The sequence below is a fragment of the Miscanthus floridulus genome, chromosome 11, assembly GCF_019320115.1.
Source record: "Miscanthus floridulus cultivar M001 chromosome 11, ASM1932011v1, whole genome shotgun sequence".
Taxonomy (NCBI): Eukaryota; Viridiplantae; Streptophyta; class Magnoliopsida; order Poales; family Poaceae; genus Miscanthus; species Miscanthus floridulus.
In genome coordinates, this window is record NC_089590.1 from 69,890,939 (window position 1) to 69,910,222 (window position 19,284).

The 19,284-nt window shown below is 48.1% G+C and overlaps 2 protein-coding genes across 3 annotated transcripts; both read left to right on the forward strand.

Annotated features, from left to right (window-relative positions):
- The first annotated feature begins 4,417 nt into the window (after positions 1 to 4,417).
- On the forward strand, positions 4,418 to 10,916 carry LOC136493347 (protein S-acyltransferase 21-like). 2 transcript variants are annotated; one of them, XM_066489422.1, is made up of 10 exons: positions 4,418 to 4,829; positions 6,604 to 6,717; positions 6,799 to 6,901; positions 7,002 to 7,198; positions 7,721 to 7,789; positions 7,899 to 7,970; positions 8,104 to 8,232; positions 8,875 to 8,955; positions 9,063 to 9,254; positions 9,770 to 10,916. In XM_066489422.1, exons 1-10 carry the CDS (start codon positions 4,785 to 4,787, stop codon positions 10,574 to 10,576), a joined length of 1,809 nt encoding a protein of 602 aa, XP_066345519.1. In that variant the 5' UTR covers positions 4,418 to 4,784; the 3' UTR covers positions 10,577 to 10,916. The 2 variants fall into 2 exon arrangements, with proteins under 2 accessions (XP_066345519.1, XP_066345518.1); XM_066489421.1 differs by having other exon boundaries at positions 4,420 to 4,829; positions 6,993 to 7,198.
- Positions 10,917 to 15,108: 4,192 nt separating this feature from the next.
- LOC136494390 (RING-H2 finger protein ATL8-like) lies at positions 15,109 to 16,079 on the forward strand. Its single transcript, XM_066490559.1, has one exon. The coding sequence runs from the start codon at positions 15,211 to 15,213 to the stop codon at positions 15,784 to 15,786; it is 576 nt and encodes a 191-aa protein (XP_066346656.1). The 5' UTR covers positions 15,109 to 15,210; the 3' UTR covers positions 15,787 to 16,079.
- The last annotated feature ends 3,205 nt before the right edge of the window (positions 16,080 to 19,284 follow it).

Consider the following 19,284-nt stretch of genomic DNA (forward strand, 5'->3'; position numbering starts at 1 on the left):
GGAACATCGGTTAGGGAAGGACGCGTCGATCGGGGAAGCCGGAACGACGGAGCGAGAACCTCTCTCTTTTCCATTTAATGCAGATAAGATGTGCCCTGACCGATGAGACGTGCTCTGCCCAACGGAACGGCTCCTGATCAGAAGGGACGTGGCCTGGCCATGGCCCACCACTACCACATGATCAACCACTATCGCACGACGAGCATAGGAACCAAAGCGCCACCGCACTCGGACGGCTCCCCGCTTCCCCAGGCCAGACCTAGAAGAACCCAAAGCGAAATCTTCCGCCGGAAGAAACCATCCGACCCCCGAGTCGACCGAATCACTCAGGATAGACACCGAATGATAGGTAAGGAAGCGAAGGGGCACTCCATATAGGCCATGCCGACTCCGTCACGAACGACGAGCACAGGTCCCGGTCGGACATTTCTGACTGAAGCTCTTCGAACCCCATCACTCAGGTCGTCAAGGTTCCGGTCGGACATTTCCGACTGAAGCTTTCCAAACCCCGTCAATCAGGTCATCAAGGTGAGCATGTGTTCATTAAATACAAAAACTGTTCACACAAGGACTCACCCACGATTGACGAGCGCAGGTCCCGATCGGACATTTTCGACCGAAGCTCTCTGAACCCCGACACTCAAAGCCATCAAGGTGAGCACTACCAACCCCCTCTATTTCCTTACAACCATTTCATACATCCATACGCGCATTCATTTCATACACCCGTGCCTCCTGGATGATTCGAGCCCTGAACCGCCCGGGGGCTCGGGAACTAAGCATCGCACATGCGGCGAAATGCATCAGAACGCTCCGTGTTGCGTCACGAAGCGGCGGTTGCCTCATTCGACATGAGTAACCAACAGAGCCAGGAGAGAAAACCATAGATGAGCACTGTGCGGCCCTCACCCGGTCTGGCAGACTGGGTCATCTCAACCTTCTTGTTTGATCCTGAACCTCTCGCCAGGCCCACAGAATCTCCATCGAGGGGAGGCCGTTAGGCCACTCGGGTCAATCTCCGAAACAACCTAGGCATCTATCGGGTTGCAGGTAAAGGAGTAGTGGAATGTCACAAGAGGGCTATGCCAACCCCGTCATGAATGACGGACCCAGATTCCGCTCGATCACACCCGTTAGCGAACTCACTGAGCTAGTCTTCGAGCCCGAGCGTCGGGACAAGCGACGAAACTTAGCCCCTCCGGTTGTGAGGAACCGGATGGGGTAACGCACACAACTCACATCGACCCCCACGAAGGCCCAACAGGGCTCGGGGGCTCAAGACAAACGCTAAGGAAGCGACCTCGAACTCGCCAGATCCACGACTCCGACTCACCCAGTCCCACAGTGCGCACCGACGCCAGGATCCACGAGCACCGCCTCATCTGATCTTTAACTAACTAACTATGCTTCGACTATGTTCCAAAAATCCAGGGACCGCGACTCCGAACTCGTGTAACGGCTTCACTTCCGACTGCGCTCCAAAAATCCAGGGACCGCGACTCTAAACTCGCGTAACGGCTTCACTTCCGACTGCGCTCCAAAAATCCAGGGACCGCGACTCCGAACTCGCGTGAAAACTAACTAAACTAACTACCTCGGCCACCCAGGCTATGCTAAGGCCAGGATCCACGACTCCGACCCGCTCAGTCCCACGGCGTGCAACGACGCCAGGACCCACGGTCTTAGTCTCGTCCGACCCCTAAACTAACTATTTAGAAACCACGGCACGCACCGACACCGGGGTTTGTTCAAACTAACTCCCTCACCCGATCCCACGGCGCGCATCGACGCCAGGATCAGTGAACTCTCTCACGACTGAACTAACTCCCTCACTCGATCCCACGGCGTGCATCAACGCCAGGACCAGTGAGCTCTGTCTCGGCCGAAACTAACTGCCTCACCCGATCCCACGACGCGCATCGATGCTAGGATCAGTGAGCTCTCTCACGACTGAACTAACTCCCTCACTCGATCCCATGGCGCGCATCGACGCTAGGATCAGTGAGCCCTGTCTCGTCCAAAACTAACTGCCGCACCTGATCCCACGGCGCGCATCGACGCCAGGATCAGTGAGCTCTATCTCATCCGAAACTAACTACCTCGCCCGATCCCACGGCGCGCATCGACGCCAGGATCAGTGAGCTCTGTCTCGTTCGAAACTAACTGCCTCACCCAATCTCACGGCGCGCATCGACGCTAGGATCAGTGAGCTCTGTCTCGTCCAAAACCCTTGACTGACTCCCTCGCTCGATCCCACGGCATGCACCGACACCGGGATCCACAAGCTCCCTTTCACCCAATCTCTCAAAACAAACTAAAAAACCGCCTCGGCTGCACAACGACGTCTCGGGCGACAAAATTCCGTCTCAAACTAAAAACACGCACACACGCCCACCAGAACAACACCCCCAAATGGTTCTGCCCGAACCGCCCGGGGGCTCGGGGGCTACACCCGCGGGTGCGCTCGCGCGCACCCTTCGGCAAGACAAAAATCCCCCGAACAATTTGACCCGAATCGCCTGGGGGCTCGGGGGCTTCTGTCGAGTTCATAAAACCGGGGTCCCTCGGGGACCGGCTTCCACGCCAAGGCTCGGCCCAAGAGTCTAAATATAACAGGCCGAAAAGGACGGCCCAGTCGCCGACCGGAAGGTCTGGACCGAAAGGAGCGGCGCCCGCTCGTCGACCCCTTGGGCCCACCACTCCGATCGGAGCACTCACTTCGGCCTCCAGCCGCCTCCGGACGCCCTCTCTGATCGGAAAGCCTGGCCCAAAGCGCTACTTTCGACTCCAACCCTGCGTCCCTCCGACCAGGGCTCGTAGGAACCCTGCTCACCGCTCTTCTCCGTCCGGCGCACTCAGAGCCGACTGGAGCCATCCGACCGGGGACGCCCGCTCGGTAGGAACCAGAAGACGTACGGAGAAAGGCAAGGCAAGGCTCACAAGTCAAAACCACTGTACCAGGGACCATACCCTGCACGGAACAGTACTCTGCAGCCACCTGACACAAATAGTATTGTAGGCGCCGACATCTCCCTCTACAGTATTGTAGGGGCCGCTAAAACTCCCATACGGTAAGGCCCTCCACGTGTCTCTGGGCATCAATAGCGGTATGGGCGCTAGGATTTACCGTACCGAGTCAACATAACGAGACTCCTCACATGCCTCTAGGCATCAAACAATATTTGCAGGTACCGACGTCCACCATCCCTGAAAAAGGCAGCACGACCTCCCGTATGCATCTGACATTCTACAGTGACATCAACAGTGTTGTAGGCGTCTACCATTATCTGGTACCACCGGTGTGGGCAATAAGGCTCGGTAGGCGTGGACAATAAGGCTCGGTAGCATACACACCCTTTTCCTCTCACTTGTAAAGCCGTCCCCTTCATCTATAAAAGGGGTGCGCTTCCTCCAACAAAAGGAGACCGATTCCAGTAGGCCAGAGTTCCTTAGATCGATAGCTCACAACCACAGAACCACCAGGTTCGGACCTCAAGCACCCGCTTGAACACTTAGCTCATAGCAAAGTTCCTGTCACTCTCGGCCCTTCCGGTCGGAGCCAATCGGACCTCTTGTACACCCCATCTTTCTCCCTCTCGTTTGTAACCCCACTGCAAACTTCGAGCACCTGGGCTCAGGAATAAAGTCACCGACCGACCCCGACTGGACGTAGGACACGTTGCCCGAACCAGTATAAATCCTATGTCATTGAGTGCTAGGCCACCTCCGATCACAACGTACAGTAAAACCACAAATATTCACTAGTTGGTCACTTTTGGCATCGATACTTTATTTATTGAAGGTTAACTATGTTAACTAAGAAATAAACTACTGATTAAAAAGAATGGATAAAGACATACATGCTGCTATCTCAGACTGATGTGGGTCAAACCCAGTGTCTATCTAAGAACTAAATCTAAGAACTAAAACATCCAAAATTATAGAGACAAATTTTGAATCCTAAAACATTAAATTTTCTAGAATGAAGGAAATATATTACTTAAAAAAGGGTGCCAATGTGTCATTGGACTTATATTTCAGATAAGGAAAAAGTAAGATTCTTAGGGTACTCTCAACCATGAAACTAGATGATTTCTATATCATTAATTAGAGTGTCAACTAAACAAAAAGATAACGTGACACTCTACTTAAAGAAGAGAGATAAAAAAAGGATTTCTCAAATAAGAAACTATGACTATATGAGAATCAAGATATAAAGAGATACGATAGGTAGATACTGATGAGAGAATACGTATGATTGAATAAAAAATTATTCTATAAAAACTACGAGTACTATTAAAACATAATTTCTATAAATAACAGTAGCACTGAGACTGCCTTACCGTAAAACGAAGTAGTACATATTTTTCTTTAAAAAAACGGCTAAAAAAGGAAAACAAAATCGTTTGCATATTTGCAGTGCACACATCAACTGCAACTGCAAGTGGTCGATTCGGACGGCCCGATCCCGAGAGCAAGGAGCCCAAAGCCGTCGCCCATCGCCGCCCGCACGTCTTCAACTTTCTCCTCTCGACCCCTGCTCTCCTCCACTCCTCCCTCCAGTGTCCAGTCCTCGGCTCCGCCTGCCGTGCCGCCTGACACAGCCACGCGCTGCGGCGGCTGTACGGGCGCTCCACTTCGGCCGCTAGGGTTTTCCCTCCACTTCGGCCGCGGGCTCGGGATCTCGCGCCGCACCGCAATGCAGCTCACGCGCCGCTGATCCCGGGGCCGCCTCCATTCCGTTCCTCCTCCCGCCGCCGCCTCTGCTGCAGCGGGCAGCCTCCATGGCGCGGCGCCACGGGTGGCAGCTTCCCGCGCACACCCTGCAGGTTCGCCCGCGATTCTTCTTCTCCCGAACCATGAGTTCTCCTCCGCTCTGAATGTGCGAGTTGGGCGCGCAATGTGCTCGCTTCCGGATCCCGTCGCGCTATGCTCGGTTTTCCGCTGAAGTGGGGGAGGTTTTCCGGTCCGTGTTTCTGGGGCGATGTTCGAACGAATTCCTGGTGCCGTTTCTCTCTGACGTGCTTAGCGTTTGATGAGGAATGCCTGTGATCTGATGCGATGTGATGGGTTGCCCTTCTCTTTTCCCGATGCGTCTGCGCGGTTCTGTATACTCTGAAAAGCGCGCGAGAATTTTGTCACTTCCGTTATTTCTCTATTTTAACACGAAGTAGTAACACATGGATTTGGTTTTGTTGAGGTTTTATCCTAACGGCAGGTGTTTACCTGAATTTTATGCAGCGCTACATCCTGATCTCCTGCGGCATAGAACGTGTCTGGTTTTTATCTGGCATTTCGCTTTCTCCAATGAAAGTGTCACTTTTTGTTGGTATTCTCTTGGGCCGTTCTGCTCTTTCGCTGCCGCCCTATTCTTTTGTCTCCTTGCGCTTTCACCTTATTCCCTAATATGTGTACCTTCATTTTTGTAAGGTTTGATATAGTTAGGTTGTGTTAAACTGCATGTTGTATTCGATTCATCATGGACCCTATTTTTCGGGGTTGCTGTTAAAATGTGTTACTGTACTTTCCTTTGCGTGATGCCTTACAATGGATGCTTCCGTGTTCCTAAACAATAACTGATGCGTTCTGTTTGTTGTCATTCATCTGGATCTGACCCTGCCACTAGTATGTTCCTTAGGTTTATGCCACTGTCTCAGCCAATTAATAGTTGCCTGTGCTACAGCCAGATGTGCGAAACCAAATGTGCTGCACTGAATTAAAAATTTGTTAATGCATCGGTGAGTTTGAATGTCGTAGTGAGTTTGTCGTATTCTATTTTAGCGTCAATGCCCAGCTATTAGCTTTGGCAGCTCTGTGAAGCGTGTTGCTATAAAGCCTTTTTTCTGGATTCAATGAAGAATTGAATTGTAGTATCCTACTTCTGTTGATGCATTATCAGAGAACAATGGTGTCCTGGTGAGGTCAGAATTGTGGAGTAGTGACTAGTGACCAAGATTTTTAAAGCATGAACTACGAGTATAATATTAGTTTTCGCCTTAGGAAAAAATGTCGATTATGTGATACTATCAAGTAGGTATTTTCATTTTTTTGAATTTGAATTTTCCATGGACATTCAGTTAGCAGTGGCCTGGATCCATTCACAAGCCAATTCATCCTGCTTACTTTCATTTGCTCACCTTATTTGCCCCTCATCTATAAAGTCTTGATGCAAGTGCAAGCTTTGAGGGAAAGGCTACAAATTCTCAACTACTATGACTTTATGAGTGTCCTTTAGAAGAAGCATGAAAAGTCTAAGCTAATGAGTTTGTCTTATAAAAAAATATTTTCTCTTGGAAGTGAATATAAAATTTTAAGTCCACACTTGTAAATTTGACGGTATAATCAGTTGACATGCTTGTAAGCTCATCGTTTAGTAATATCTCTTAGGAGCTTCCCGTTTTAGATAGGGATTATTATGTACATTATGGGAGTCATGGCCTTCAGTTCTGCTGAACTTGTGGCCCTCTTACATTTCATTCGTGCTTCCTCTTAAAATTCTATCCTTGCAGTCAATGCATCCTTACCTATGCCCTATTGGTCCTTACCCCTTATCAGTGGAACAGTATGATTGCATGAATAACATTTATATATATATTTTTCCAGGTGGTGGCTATAACAGTGTACTTCTTGCTTTGTATAGCATTCTATGCTTTCTTCTCTCCATTTCTTGGGAAGGACTTGTATGAATATATCGCTGTGGTTATTTATAGTTTTCTGGTAAGATTCCACCCTACCATGCTTGGATTTAATACCTGAGTAAGTGATCACTGCTTTGATATTTGTTTTCTGTTTTGCCAGGCCTTATCCGTGCTGATTCTATATGTTAGATGTACTGCGATTGATCCCGCTGACCCTGGCATCCTGATTTCCATGGATGGCACACTATTTTATAAATCAGAAGGTATATCTTGCTCATTAACAATGCTTCTATAGTTCTATTTTGCACCCTATCACTTTATTTACTAGTACATCTTTTATCTTCTGGTTAAAAGCACCTGTAGACACTCAAGAAGAAGCTGGTAAGCCAGGATTGAGGAACGGTGACGGTGAGGATATCCAAAAGCATAAATCATGCTTTGGAAGGGTTTGCTTTTGTTGCGCTATTTGTACAACTGGGGACTGTCGCGAAGAGGATGAAGCTAACCATGAAGAAGATTATGGTGAAGAGGCACTCTTTTGCACCCTTTGCAATGCGGAGGTACTTTATGCTGAGCCCCAACCCTATTTGATGTGCATAGTGTGTTTCTGTTTGAGCCCAATTTCTCTTTATCTTACCAAGAGTATATTATTGGTTCTTTGCTTCTAGTTTACCAATTTATTAAGTACCCATGTACCTGAAAACCAAAACTGTTGCTTGCAGCATAACCGATGCTAAGAGTTGGTGCCTAAAAAAATATTAGCGGTCTTTTTGTATTCATGTAGTTCCAGGTACTCTCAATACGGCACTGTTTGGAATGTTATTACAATTTCAACCTAGATAGTTTTTTATGCAACAAAGTTTTTATTTAAGCATAAGAAAAATGACTCATTTATATATTTTCATGACTATTCGGTGCTTCTGTTTCATTTCGAAGGCAGCAGTTGGCATCTTCATTTGCCATGATGCTTGCTTATTTTTTTTCTTTGTATTAATCTTCAGTGCACTTTATGTTTGGACACATGGTATCAACACAAAGTTTTAGTTGACACTAAGTGCAGTTTCCTTTGTATTCTGATACAGGTGCGCACACATAGCAAGCACTGTCGAAGTTGCGACAAGTGTGTTGATGGGTTTGATCATCACTGCCGGGTATTATATCAAATCTTCTCTACCTAATTTGGCTTTCTTTGCTTTTTCTACTTGTTGATTTTTTTTCCTTTTGTGAGTACTCAAACCTGTGTTTTATCTTTTGATGCAGTGGCTGAACAATTGTGTTGGAAGAAAAAATTATATCACATTTTTATGCCTTATGGCTGTGAGTCTGGCTTGGGTATGTTAAAAATCATGGAATGCTAATATTTCTAACTGTGAACATTACATCCTTTTAAATACCAATAAGCTTGTATCTTGTGGATTAATCCAAAAGCATTTTTTGTGATTAGTTGCCATTATTGTAAATTCAGCTTGCTGTTGAGTGTGGAGTTGGTATTGCTGTTTTTGTTCGTTGCTTCACTGATAAGACGGCCATAGAAGATCAGATTGTGGAAAAGCTGGGCGATGGTCTTTCACGAGCACCCTTTGCAACCATTGTGGTAAGTATTAAGCTATTTTTTTTAAAAAAAAAAATATTAATCTAGTTTCCCTTTACAATGTGATTTTTTTCTGTTATATAGTTAATAGAATTTTTCATGTACATTTATTAATTTTGCAAGCTTTATCATCGCTATTTCGGGATCCTTGTGATAATGACAAACAAATTGGTAGGTCCTAACTTTAATTAGGCTGTTGAGGTAAGAGAAGATATGGAGTTCAATACAACTTAGTATGAAAAGGGGCCAATCTTATATAGAGGTGAAAGGAAGGAATTGATAACTTTTAGAAGCAGAAATTGCACAACCAATGCTGAGCGTATTGCACATTTGCTACAATCCACAGTAATAGTCTTTGTCCAAACAAGGCATTTTACTTAACCTTTAGTCCAATTGAGGTTTAGGTCTTAGCTGAAAATGCAAGGTCCATGCCGACTATGTACACATGCACTAAGAAGAGAGAACGATTATCATAGCTGAGGAAGATAATACTGGCAATACCTAAAACTGTCAAATTGAGTGGACATAGTTGTCCTGTAAACTATGATGAGTCTGAGATAGTCAATTGTCAATTGTTTATGAATTATGATATGGTATGGCTAGTAAGCTGTCACAATCTTGACAAAGAAACCTCTCTGACTCTAGGCCCTGGCTACAGCTCTTTCTATGCTTGCTTCAGTACCACTAGGAGAACTATTTTTCTTCCATATGATATTAATCCGGAAGGTTAGTCACTTTGTTGTCACTTGTCATTATTTGTCCCATTTTATTAGATCTGTGTCCAAGAATGCATCATGTGATGTGGTTACTCTTGTTGCACAATTTTTTTTCAGGGCATAACAACTTACGAATATGTTGTGGCCATGAGGGCTCAGAGTGAACCTCCTGGACCTTCTGTCAATGATGACCAACAAAGCTTGGCATCTTCTCCAATGAGTTCTACACCAACAGGTTTTAGTGGGAGCTCGTTTGCACGGCACTACAAAGGCGCATGGTGCACTCCCCCACGTATCTTCATTGACCAGGTACTAATTGTATCATGTAATACTTCTGGGCCATGTCAACTTTCCTTAGCACCATTGTCTTGTGTTTATGTTCTACTCCCTGCAGTCACGTTTTGGGTTGCCCTAAGTCAATCATTTTAAACTTTGTTTACAAATTACTCTTTATGTTTTGAGTTTAATGGCATGAGTAGATTTGTTTTGAAATATATTTTCATAAAAGAGTACTTTTGCTATGTTTCATAATATCTTGTAATAAAAAGTAGAGTCAAAGTTGCATTCTGAAGACCGTGTCGAGTCCAAGACGTCACTTATTTGTGACTGGAGTGAGTATAATTGAAGGCACCACAATTTGATGTGCAGTCTATTCTTTCAACTTCAACAAATCTTATCAGAAACTCACACTATCCTAGATAATAATCTATCAAAATTAGTGCTGTTCGGCCTGTCACAGTTGTCTGCAATTATAAGTTGCACCTATCTTTTCCTTCTGAGCGAGTCATCCTGCATATATTTGATCCTGTTGCATCACATTGCAGGACGAAATCATCCCACACCTGGAGCCTGGCCGAGTTCCTTCAACTGTTGATCCTGATACCACAGACCCAATGGAAAGAATGAAAACCCATCCTAAACGTCCAGTCCGCATCAGTGCATGGAAGCTTGCGAAGCTCGATTCAAATGAGGCCATGAAAGCAGCAGCAAAAGCCAGAGCCTCTTCGTCCGTGCTGAAACCGATCAATACCTGCAACCAGTATGAGGCAGACAGTGATAACCTCAGTACCAGAAGTAGTGCCATAAGTGCTGATACCGGACACCATAGGTACCCTCGGTCTTGCGGGAATTCACAGTACAAGCCCTCTTATCTACCCAGCAGAGCAAGTGCAGATGACATCGAGCTGTACCCCCAGACACCGAGCAGCTTCCAGAGCAACTCACGGACTCCAACTCCTCTAGCCGAGCACCATCCCTCCAAGCATTTCAACCCAATCTACCAGACATCAGCAAATAGGTCTCCATTCTCAGCAAAAGCAAGCGTCAGTGAAGCTCCTGTCTCTGAAATCACCAATGCAGGGAGGTCCTACCCCCCACCACGAGCTGACAGGTCCTCCCGGTCATCTGTTTACTGGGATCAGGAAGCTGGAAGGTTCGTGTCTGCTCAGGCAAACCAGGGATACACCGGGCAGTCTATATTCTTTGGTGGACCTCTGATCGCAGACCCTGCAGCAAGAAGCTTCAGAGATCCTGGTGGTTCGAGCCAAAGGTCTGCCGGGCCTCGGCCGCACCAGCTCCCGGTGTTCGATCCCAGTGACCCCCAGAAAGATCAGCTGTCCAGGTTACCGTGAAATACTACTATATCAATTTTTTTTTGGAGTAGTCTTCCGAAACACATGTTTCTCTGCTCTATTATTAATGTATAGTAGTTCTTAGCTCTTACATCTGACAGATTGGTTCATCATTTTTTTGTATCCGGTTCATGGAAATTAAGATCAATTTAGGCACTAGCAACCATAACACTGAAGTTATGCAAGTGATGATGAGTAGGATAACGAGGGTACCCCTATTGCCAGTTCTAGTAGTGAAGTGAAAGTGACAAGGATGTTCTGTCACCAAACCTAATTAGCTTCACCTGGCCACTCTCAAAACAAGGCGATAACTACAAACGTGCTCCCTATTAAAATAAAACTACAAATGTGCTAAATCTATTCGCTAATCTGGATCGATTTTCCCTATCTTCTCTCCTGGTGGAATGACCTATCGATGTTTGGATAATCTTGTACTATATGTCAACTGTCCAAGCTATCTCAAATCCGCATGAGGCATCGTGCACTCGCCGCTTGGATTGCCCATGGCCATCAGTTTATCTCGGTCTGAGTGGCTGCAATCATATTTTACTCCCGCTTTTTGCACAACTTGTGGCTGTTTAACTCGTGTAATCCGCGAGGAATAAGGCCTCGTTCGCTTCGCTGAAAAAACAAGCCGAAACACTGTTCCGGCTGATTTGTTGTGAGAGAAAAACACTGTTCCGGCTGAAAAAAAACAAGTTGAAAAAGACGGATTATAAGATAAGCGAATAAGGCTAAGTAATTGGGTGGTTATCTCAAAAAAAAAGTAAGTGGGTGGTTGTGACTCCGCGGAATTGGGCTCCTCTTCATGGTGAGCCATTCTTGGATAAAAAGTGACGGTACTTGTCATTTGTCAATTGTCATCGACTAATGCTATATAGTTTATTATTGCCCTGTACGTGATAAAGGTACACTGATCTCCGTGTTTATATGTTGAAAAAGTAGCGGATAAATACTATATAGTTTGTTATTGCTCCCTTGTAATGTGAAAGTGAAAAGTGGGTGTTTCTTTCCGTATTTTTATTGTTCTTCCCTCGCGGACAGAAGTGAAAGTGGGTGTAACTCTCCGACCGATTCATCCAGACTCCAGAGACAGGGAGAGCGTTGATGTTGATGATTCCTGACCACCATTTTCAGGTCTAGTATACCTCAGCGTCCAAACTGAGAATCATGGCCCATTGGCCAGTGTACAGGCATCGCTCAAAATGTGACTGGGATTATTCCTCGCCGTGTGCCTCGTGGCGATGGCGTTGGTGGTGCTCGGGACCATTTCCGCGAACGCGACGGCAACAGGCGTCGCCAGGAGGCATGCAACAATGATGTGTCAAGTGTCAACAAATATCGCCAGCTCTTTCTCAATCAATCAAAAAGAGAGAGAAAAAAAAGAACGAACAAACAAATATCGCCCGGCTGGTCCGCTGCTGCGGCAAACACGGCATCAATCAAGATGTAAAGCTGTTGTGCAAACCCACGCACTGAACCGTGCACCCTGAGTCACGTCTCATTTGTGCTGGTTTCCGGAGGCACCTGCGACTGCGAACTGAGTGAGCTCTTGGTGACGGGGCGGAGCCAGGAATTTATGGCTGGGCTGGGTATGCTACATGTATAAAATTTCAAAGCAGCCGTAGCAGGGAAAAGGGCAAGGGCCGCAGCCTGTAGGGGGTGACCGGTCGAGCCGGCAAGGGGGGAGTGCAGGGGGCGAGTCGGCCGGAGTGGGGGCGTGGCGAGGTGCTGCCCGGCGGTGCGTCGCCGAAGTAGGGGAGGTGCTGCGTGCTCAGGGCCGTCTCGAGAAATTTGAGGCTGGAGCGACGATAAATCGGGGACCTAAAGTTTATACAAGTTGTATGGCTAATAAAATTAAATCATAGCTTCAGTAAAATATATGACTTTAACATGTATTATACACATACTTTCACTTAAATTTATAACTTTAATATGTATTCTTTTGTACCATATGTAGAAATACAGTAAAAATATTACTAACCTCAAGAATCATATTTTCTATTTCTAGTAGACATGATGTGGATTGAATTAATTTAAATAAATTCATAGAGTGTATATATGTATTAAGTCAAGTCCCATGTCTAAATGCCTAATGTCTTCAGCCCTTCACTCTAATCAGAACAAAAGAAAACACAAACAAATCAAATCAGCCGACAACAACATTAGTAAATTATTAAATTAAGAATTTGTTAGCACGCCAGGACTCTATAGGTCTAATTAACTTACCTGTTCCAGCCAGTCCAGGCACATATTCAGAGTCACAAGCAGGGCAAGATCGGAAGGCACTAGGCAGGAAGAGGACACTCGGTAGACGGGGTCGACGCTCAGTTCTTGCGATATTGCGGCAGATGAATCATCGAGTGTAATGCTTCGGCTTGTGGGGCGCGGCGGCAGATGAACCAGTCAGGCACACGGCAGGCAGCAACGCACCGTGAAGCCGCACGTGAGCAGGGAAAGGGGCGCCGGGCAGGGGCGACCGAGCGACGGAGTCACGGAGATGTATTCCGGGGCTTCGTTCGTGGGCTGCCAGAAACTTTTGTTGTATTGGGCCTTCGAGTGACTCTTCCGAGATACGTATAAACCTATGTATTAGTGTATATTATACATATTATTTTTTTCTCCCAAATCATGGGTATGCAAGGCATACAGGGGCATACCCCTGCCGCCGCCCATACGGCCCAGCCCAGGTGCGGGTTCAAAAGCTGGAGATATTTTCATTTCAGGTGCGAAATGATCAGACGGGGAGATTATTTGCGTGTAAATACAATACCCCCCTCGATCGAGCAGGCTGTGTGTTTTTCTAGGATAAGGCTCCCGAGTTGGCGGTTCCCTGCACCAGCACCAGGACCATCCTCCTCTGCACCTGCACCGGCCATTCCATTCCACGCCAACGGCGTGAGCGCCACCTCCGGACGACACCTCCCGCGACCCGGCACGGGCACCGGCGCCGCCGCTAGCTAAAGACAGACCAGACGAGACCAGGACCACGCGTTTCCCCAACAAGAAACCTTGGGCGAGAGGGTAGCGGAAAGTGTCTCAGCAACGCCTCGCCTCGCCGCGACGGTTGGTCACTCAGCGAGAGGCGACGGCGATCGCTCCGGCCGAAACGGACGACGACGCGGACCGCGACCGGCCTCGCCGGGATTAGCGGGGTGCCCCCGGATGGAAGCGGAAAGCCTGCAACCGAAATCCGTGGCGTGACGTGCACCCTTCGGGGGCCTGCCGAGCCAGGAACAACCGGTTTGGGATCCGGGTGCACCGCGCGCACATGGCCCGCCCGGGCCCCGAAAAATCGAATGCTGCCGTGCGCCGGCCAGTGCCGCGCGCACATGACTCCTCGCTCCTCGGCTACTATTGCTGCTGCCGGAGTAGCCGCACACTGGTTCGTCCATCGCTAGACGTTACAAAAGGTAGTGGATGTGGGGAGGAGGTCATGGTGGTCCATTGCACGTGAAGCTCTTACGTGTGCTTTCATCGCCGATAGGATAGGCAAATGAACCGTCAGACATTGATTGCAAATGCATACATTTTGTTTTGGTACCGAAAGGAGAATGTACCGTATGGACTCGTCGGCTGCTAATGTACATGAAATTGCTATTACATTTCGTTTGTCCCCAAGAAGAGAACAGACCAGAGGACTTTTGTTAGCAATGGTACTGTACGTAGGTCTGTTTTGTCAAGCTATAGTTAGACAAATTATATTGGACTAGTCGATCTACACTATCCTTCGTGTGATAATACACGCTTAATATTCCCCGCAAAAAAAAAATGCACGCTGCTTAATATTTGCCAGGGAAATAAGCAAGAACAGAAAGTCATGGATGACGCCACCGTCTATCTATAACTACTAGTACTGAATCCTATTTTCGTTCATTTCTCTAAATAATATAAATATTATCGAGGTATCACTAGTTTATCCACAGGGCGGGACTTTTCAAACCCTAAGATTAGAAAGGACCCGAGCCACCTTTGATCTTTTGCACGCAATGATTCCAGAAGTTTCTAAATTTGAATGAATAGATCAAGTGTGTCCAAATAACGTGTTGTCTTTACGCCACGCTTGGCACCTTAATAAAGCCAGAAAAAAGCTGTTTTTTCTGTTCTGATTGGACATACATATACTCCACGCTACCTCAAATTAGTTTTTGCATCGAGCTTCGTCGTAGGCAACACAAAGCTCGAAGACGAAGAGTATAGACATATATATTCGGAGCATATTCCTCGTATATATGAACAGTTTTAAAGCGCAAAATCACCCAAGCCAGCATGGAAAGAGGTCCAAAACGTAGGAAAACCACGTCGGAGAAGACGCGATTTGTGTACTCCTACTCTACTTCACAGTTCACACACCTTAAACCCCGGAGACTGGCTGCTTTTATTTATCCGCTCCTCCGAAAGGCAGCAAACAGAGACAGTGGGCTTTGCTTCTACTGGGATCTGCTTCTGCTTCTATATAAGGCAGGGCCACCCCTCGCTCCCCTTCCCACGCACACACACACTGTCAGCTTCCTCCCCTGCTCTCTCTCTCTCTCTCTCTCTCTCTCTCTCTCTCTCTCTCTCTCTCCCCCCCCTGCGACTGCGACGATAAGCCCGTGCCCGTGAGCGAACAGTGCGAGCGATCCCTGGCGAGGATGCACGGCGCGGCGAGGAAGCTCATGTGGGGGACCAGCCAGGTGGGCGCGGCGGGGTCGGACAGGCCCGACGACCACGACGTCGTCATCGTGCTCGCCTCGCTGCTCTGCGCGCTCATCACCGTGCTCGGCATCGGCCTCGTGGCGCGGTGCGCGTGCGGGCGCGGCCGCGCGCAGGCGGCGGCGGCGGCGGCCAACAGGGGCGTCAAGAAGTCGGTGCTCCGCAAGATCCCCACGGTGCCGTACGTCGCGCCATCCGCCGCCAGAGGCGACGTGGAGTCAAGGGGGGAGCCGGCGGCGGAGTCAGGGGAGGCGACGGAGTGCGCCATCTGCCTGGCGGAGTTCGAGGAGGGCGAGTCCATGCGCGTGCTGCCCCAGTGTGGCCACGCCTTCCACGCCGCCTGCATCGACAAGTGGCTGCGGGGGCACTCGTCCTGCCCCTCCTGCCGCCGGATCCTGTCCCTCCAGCAGCTACCGCCCGGCGAGCGGTGCCGCCGCTGCGGCGCGCGGCCGCAGGACGGGGACTCTGGTTGGAAGCCCACCTACTACAGCGCCATGCCGCCGTTCCTGGCCTAGGCAGCAGAGGCCAGAGGGATTGTCCAATCCGAAAGCGAAGCAAACCTTTCGGTTAAATTCCATTCTCGCCTCTTCGGGTTTCGTTTACTGATCGCAGTAGATTTCAGTAGTGCCTGCCTGGCTGTGGTTGGTGGTGCGTAGCGTAGGCGTAGCAATCTGGGAATGAGGAAGTTGGGGGATCAATTCATGACTCTCATTTGGGTGATAAGAGTGTCTGTTGCAGCTGAAACACTGCACCATAGTAGTACCGGCTCTGTACAATTTGTAAATACTCAAGTAATTAATATGCATGCAATGAGCTTTGGTAATTCGATTTCACATGAAATCAGCTCCCCTGGAATGCGAAATGTATTTCGCATGGCCTAACTGCTCGGGAATGCATGATGCTTATCTTCTTGGTGTTGTGATTTGTGAACCAAGAATGGTAGCCTGTGTTCCTTCATCTTGATATTTAGCGAGTCGACATCATCGTTTTTTGATCCCCGAGGGAAAGGGGATATGTCATTGCCACCTTCGCTTAAAATCAATCGCCGTACAGCTGCTCTGCTCTGAGGTCACGTGAGAGTTTCGTTTTGTCACATGATGGGTGTCATTTTTTTTTATCTCACAAGTTCAGAATATACGGCCTTATATTAATAAACCCAAGCTCAGTTAAATCGCGAGCGACCATATCGTGTACAGAGACCGGGAGTGAGTCCGTCCATGCATATGATTGGCCCGGTACCTAGCTCCTACTAATCTTAGCAAGCTCGTGCGCAGACGAGTTACATACACGAGGTACATGTACAAGATGGAGACAAACAAAACGTTCATACAAGAGTTCCCGAATATCTCTAAACAAAATTCCACTTGGGGCCAAATTTCTTTTTATCGTACGGATTGCCTCATCCATCTGCCTTGCGTCTGTCTCCAGAATTATGCGCGAAATACCATGAAGATCAGCTGCCTCAAGGGCTTTCAAACATGCCACCGCTTCCGACATAAGTGCGTCCTGAACTGGACCTATGCATCCGGCTCCACCCAGGATCGGAGCCCCCCATGTAATCAATCCCTGATGATAAAGCCCCAGGAGCCGAACTTGGACTCCTTGCAGAAAGCACCATCGAAGTTGACCTTGAGCCAATCAGAAGGAGGTGGAGACCAGCATCTTCTTGTATCAATGCAGTTTCGATCTCTCTCCCCTTTCTCCTCTTTCTGTAAGTCACTGGTCTTTGCAGCAACTACTACATGAGCAACCTCATGGCAAGACTGCTGCATCTCCCCCGCATTCACTTTGTGTCGGACGTCCCACCATTTCCAGATTAATAGCACAACAGCTAAGCAAGTATTCGGCTGATGGGATGTCATTTGGATATACGTCCCTTGCTCAGAGCGAATGCAATTACTACATATATAGGCTCCGTTCGCTTCGGTGAAAAGTTATAGTTGAAAGTACCGTTCGCTGATTTGTTGTGAGAGAAAAACATCGTTCGTTCGCTGAAATAGTACGGCTCATAAGACAAGCGAACAGGGCCATAGTGTTAATTGTTAAATCAAAATATCTTCAGTTTGTTTAATTTTTTAATAAGAATACAAATATTTCTGTTATCAAATAATTATTATTAAACTTATTATGAGATATATTTTTATAAAATACTATTTAGACAAATTTGACTAAATCTAAAATTGCATTCTTTTGGGAGTAGACAGCACTGTACATTGGTGCCAACCCTTTTGAGCTTGGACTGACTACTTGTGCTAAACACTAGTTTGATGGGAGAAGTTGTACGGCTAAATTTACTATTTAAAAGGACTTATTACGAGCAGTCAAGGTTGCGCTGTGTCGATTTGAAGATTTCGACGCATTAGTCCTACTGCACAATGATGAGTTAGCACATGGCAGATTGGCAGTACGAACTGTGGAGTGATGAAAAATGCCACATGGACGGGGACTCCCTTGGCGGTTGGCGCCGTGGTTTCTCGTAGCGAAATCCACAACCGTCGGACCCGCGGGACCGCGGACGCGGCGGCGACGCTGGTTTTGGGAGGACTGAAGAAAAACCAGGAACGCGCCGGCGTGGACGTCAATCTGTGGTGATGATTCCCACCGGAGATCGGTGGTTCATCACCATTACATGACAAAACGTTCGCTGTCGCGTGGTAGAGTTTGGTACGGCGATCTCCTCGGCGCGCTGCCACGCTCCTCCTCCCCCGTCTGCCGCCGCCGCCGCCGCGGCGGAACCAAGCCTGATGATCATCCAGTGATCCTGGCTCTTGTGCTTGCATTGCACTGCATGGTTGTCCCTCTCGGCATATTCTGATCAGGCCACGTGGATGAAGCAAGCAGTGCAGCACCAGCACCCCGGGGTTCAACGCTGACGACAGTGGTTGGGCGGACGCGCATCACTTTAGCCCGGTCAATTGAAGGAGTTCAACGCCCAAGCACACAGCGCGCACTATCCGCCAGACCTAATAGCGCACATGCCACCTTGTTTAGGAGTTGGATTGAAAGCGCAAAGTGCAGCGTGCCAAGTCGTCACAAAGGGCAAAAAGAAACGCAAAAGAACTCTTGCAGGTTGCAGGAGGACTCACACTCTGACAACACTGGTGGATGTGGAGTTGTGGATCATATCTAAGTTGTACTCTAGGAAGAAAAAGTTTACCCACCTGGCACTGGCTCTTTGTGGATCAAGTCAAGCCTCAAGTATCATTGGATGGATGGTTAAAATAAGACGAACACGCTTGTTCAATGTTCATCGGTGGATGGATGTTAGGCTGGCAACTTTGTTTCAGTAACCCGCAGTGGCAATTGTCAATTGATCTGCAAACAGGTAGTAGTGCACGATCCCACGCTGACTTCGCATCCACGGGTCAATGGAACACGTTGTGGACGCCGGAAAGCCGGAAAGGAGGAATGGCATGGCAGTTTGCCACGCTGATTCGGGCACTGATAACTGTTGTGTTGCACTGGCGAGCGGTGACCACTGTCCCCTGACCACCGCAGTGGTCGAAAGTGGCGCCAAGGTTTACCCACAGCTGTCTCGTCTAGTTTACCTGACTACGACGCCTAAATGACCGCGATGTTGCTATTCACTCTATGCTTTAGTAATTATTAACAACAGGAATTTTACACGTTACCGCAAACTTGCTGAATTTGCGAATAATACAGCGAAGTGGCAACTTCTGCCTGTCTGCCATGCACGTCGTCATACCTACTTCTAGTTCTACCATGAGCATGATCGGACATTCAGACCCAACATCAGTGGCTGGCTGGCTGCAAGTCCAACGCCATCGAACCGGAAAATCCACTCGGGCAGAAGGTTACCTGGCCGTTAAAACTTGCTGGCTGGGACGCAAGTTGGTAGTGTGCAAGTGATCTAGGCAACCAATTCCAGTCGGCCGGGTGGCCTCGATCGCAACCAACGTTGAGTGGACAGGGTTGGTCCGGCGGGCGCTGGCGGCCTGAGAAAAGCGGCCGCGGCCGCGTGGGCCCGCGCTTCCCGTGTGAGAGCAGAGCTT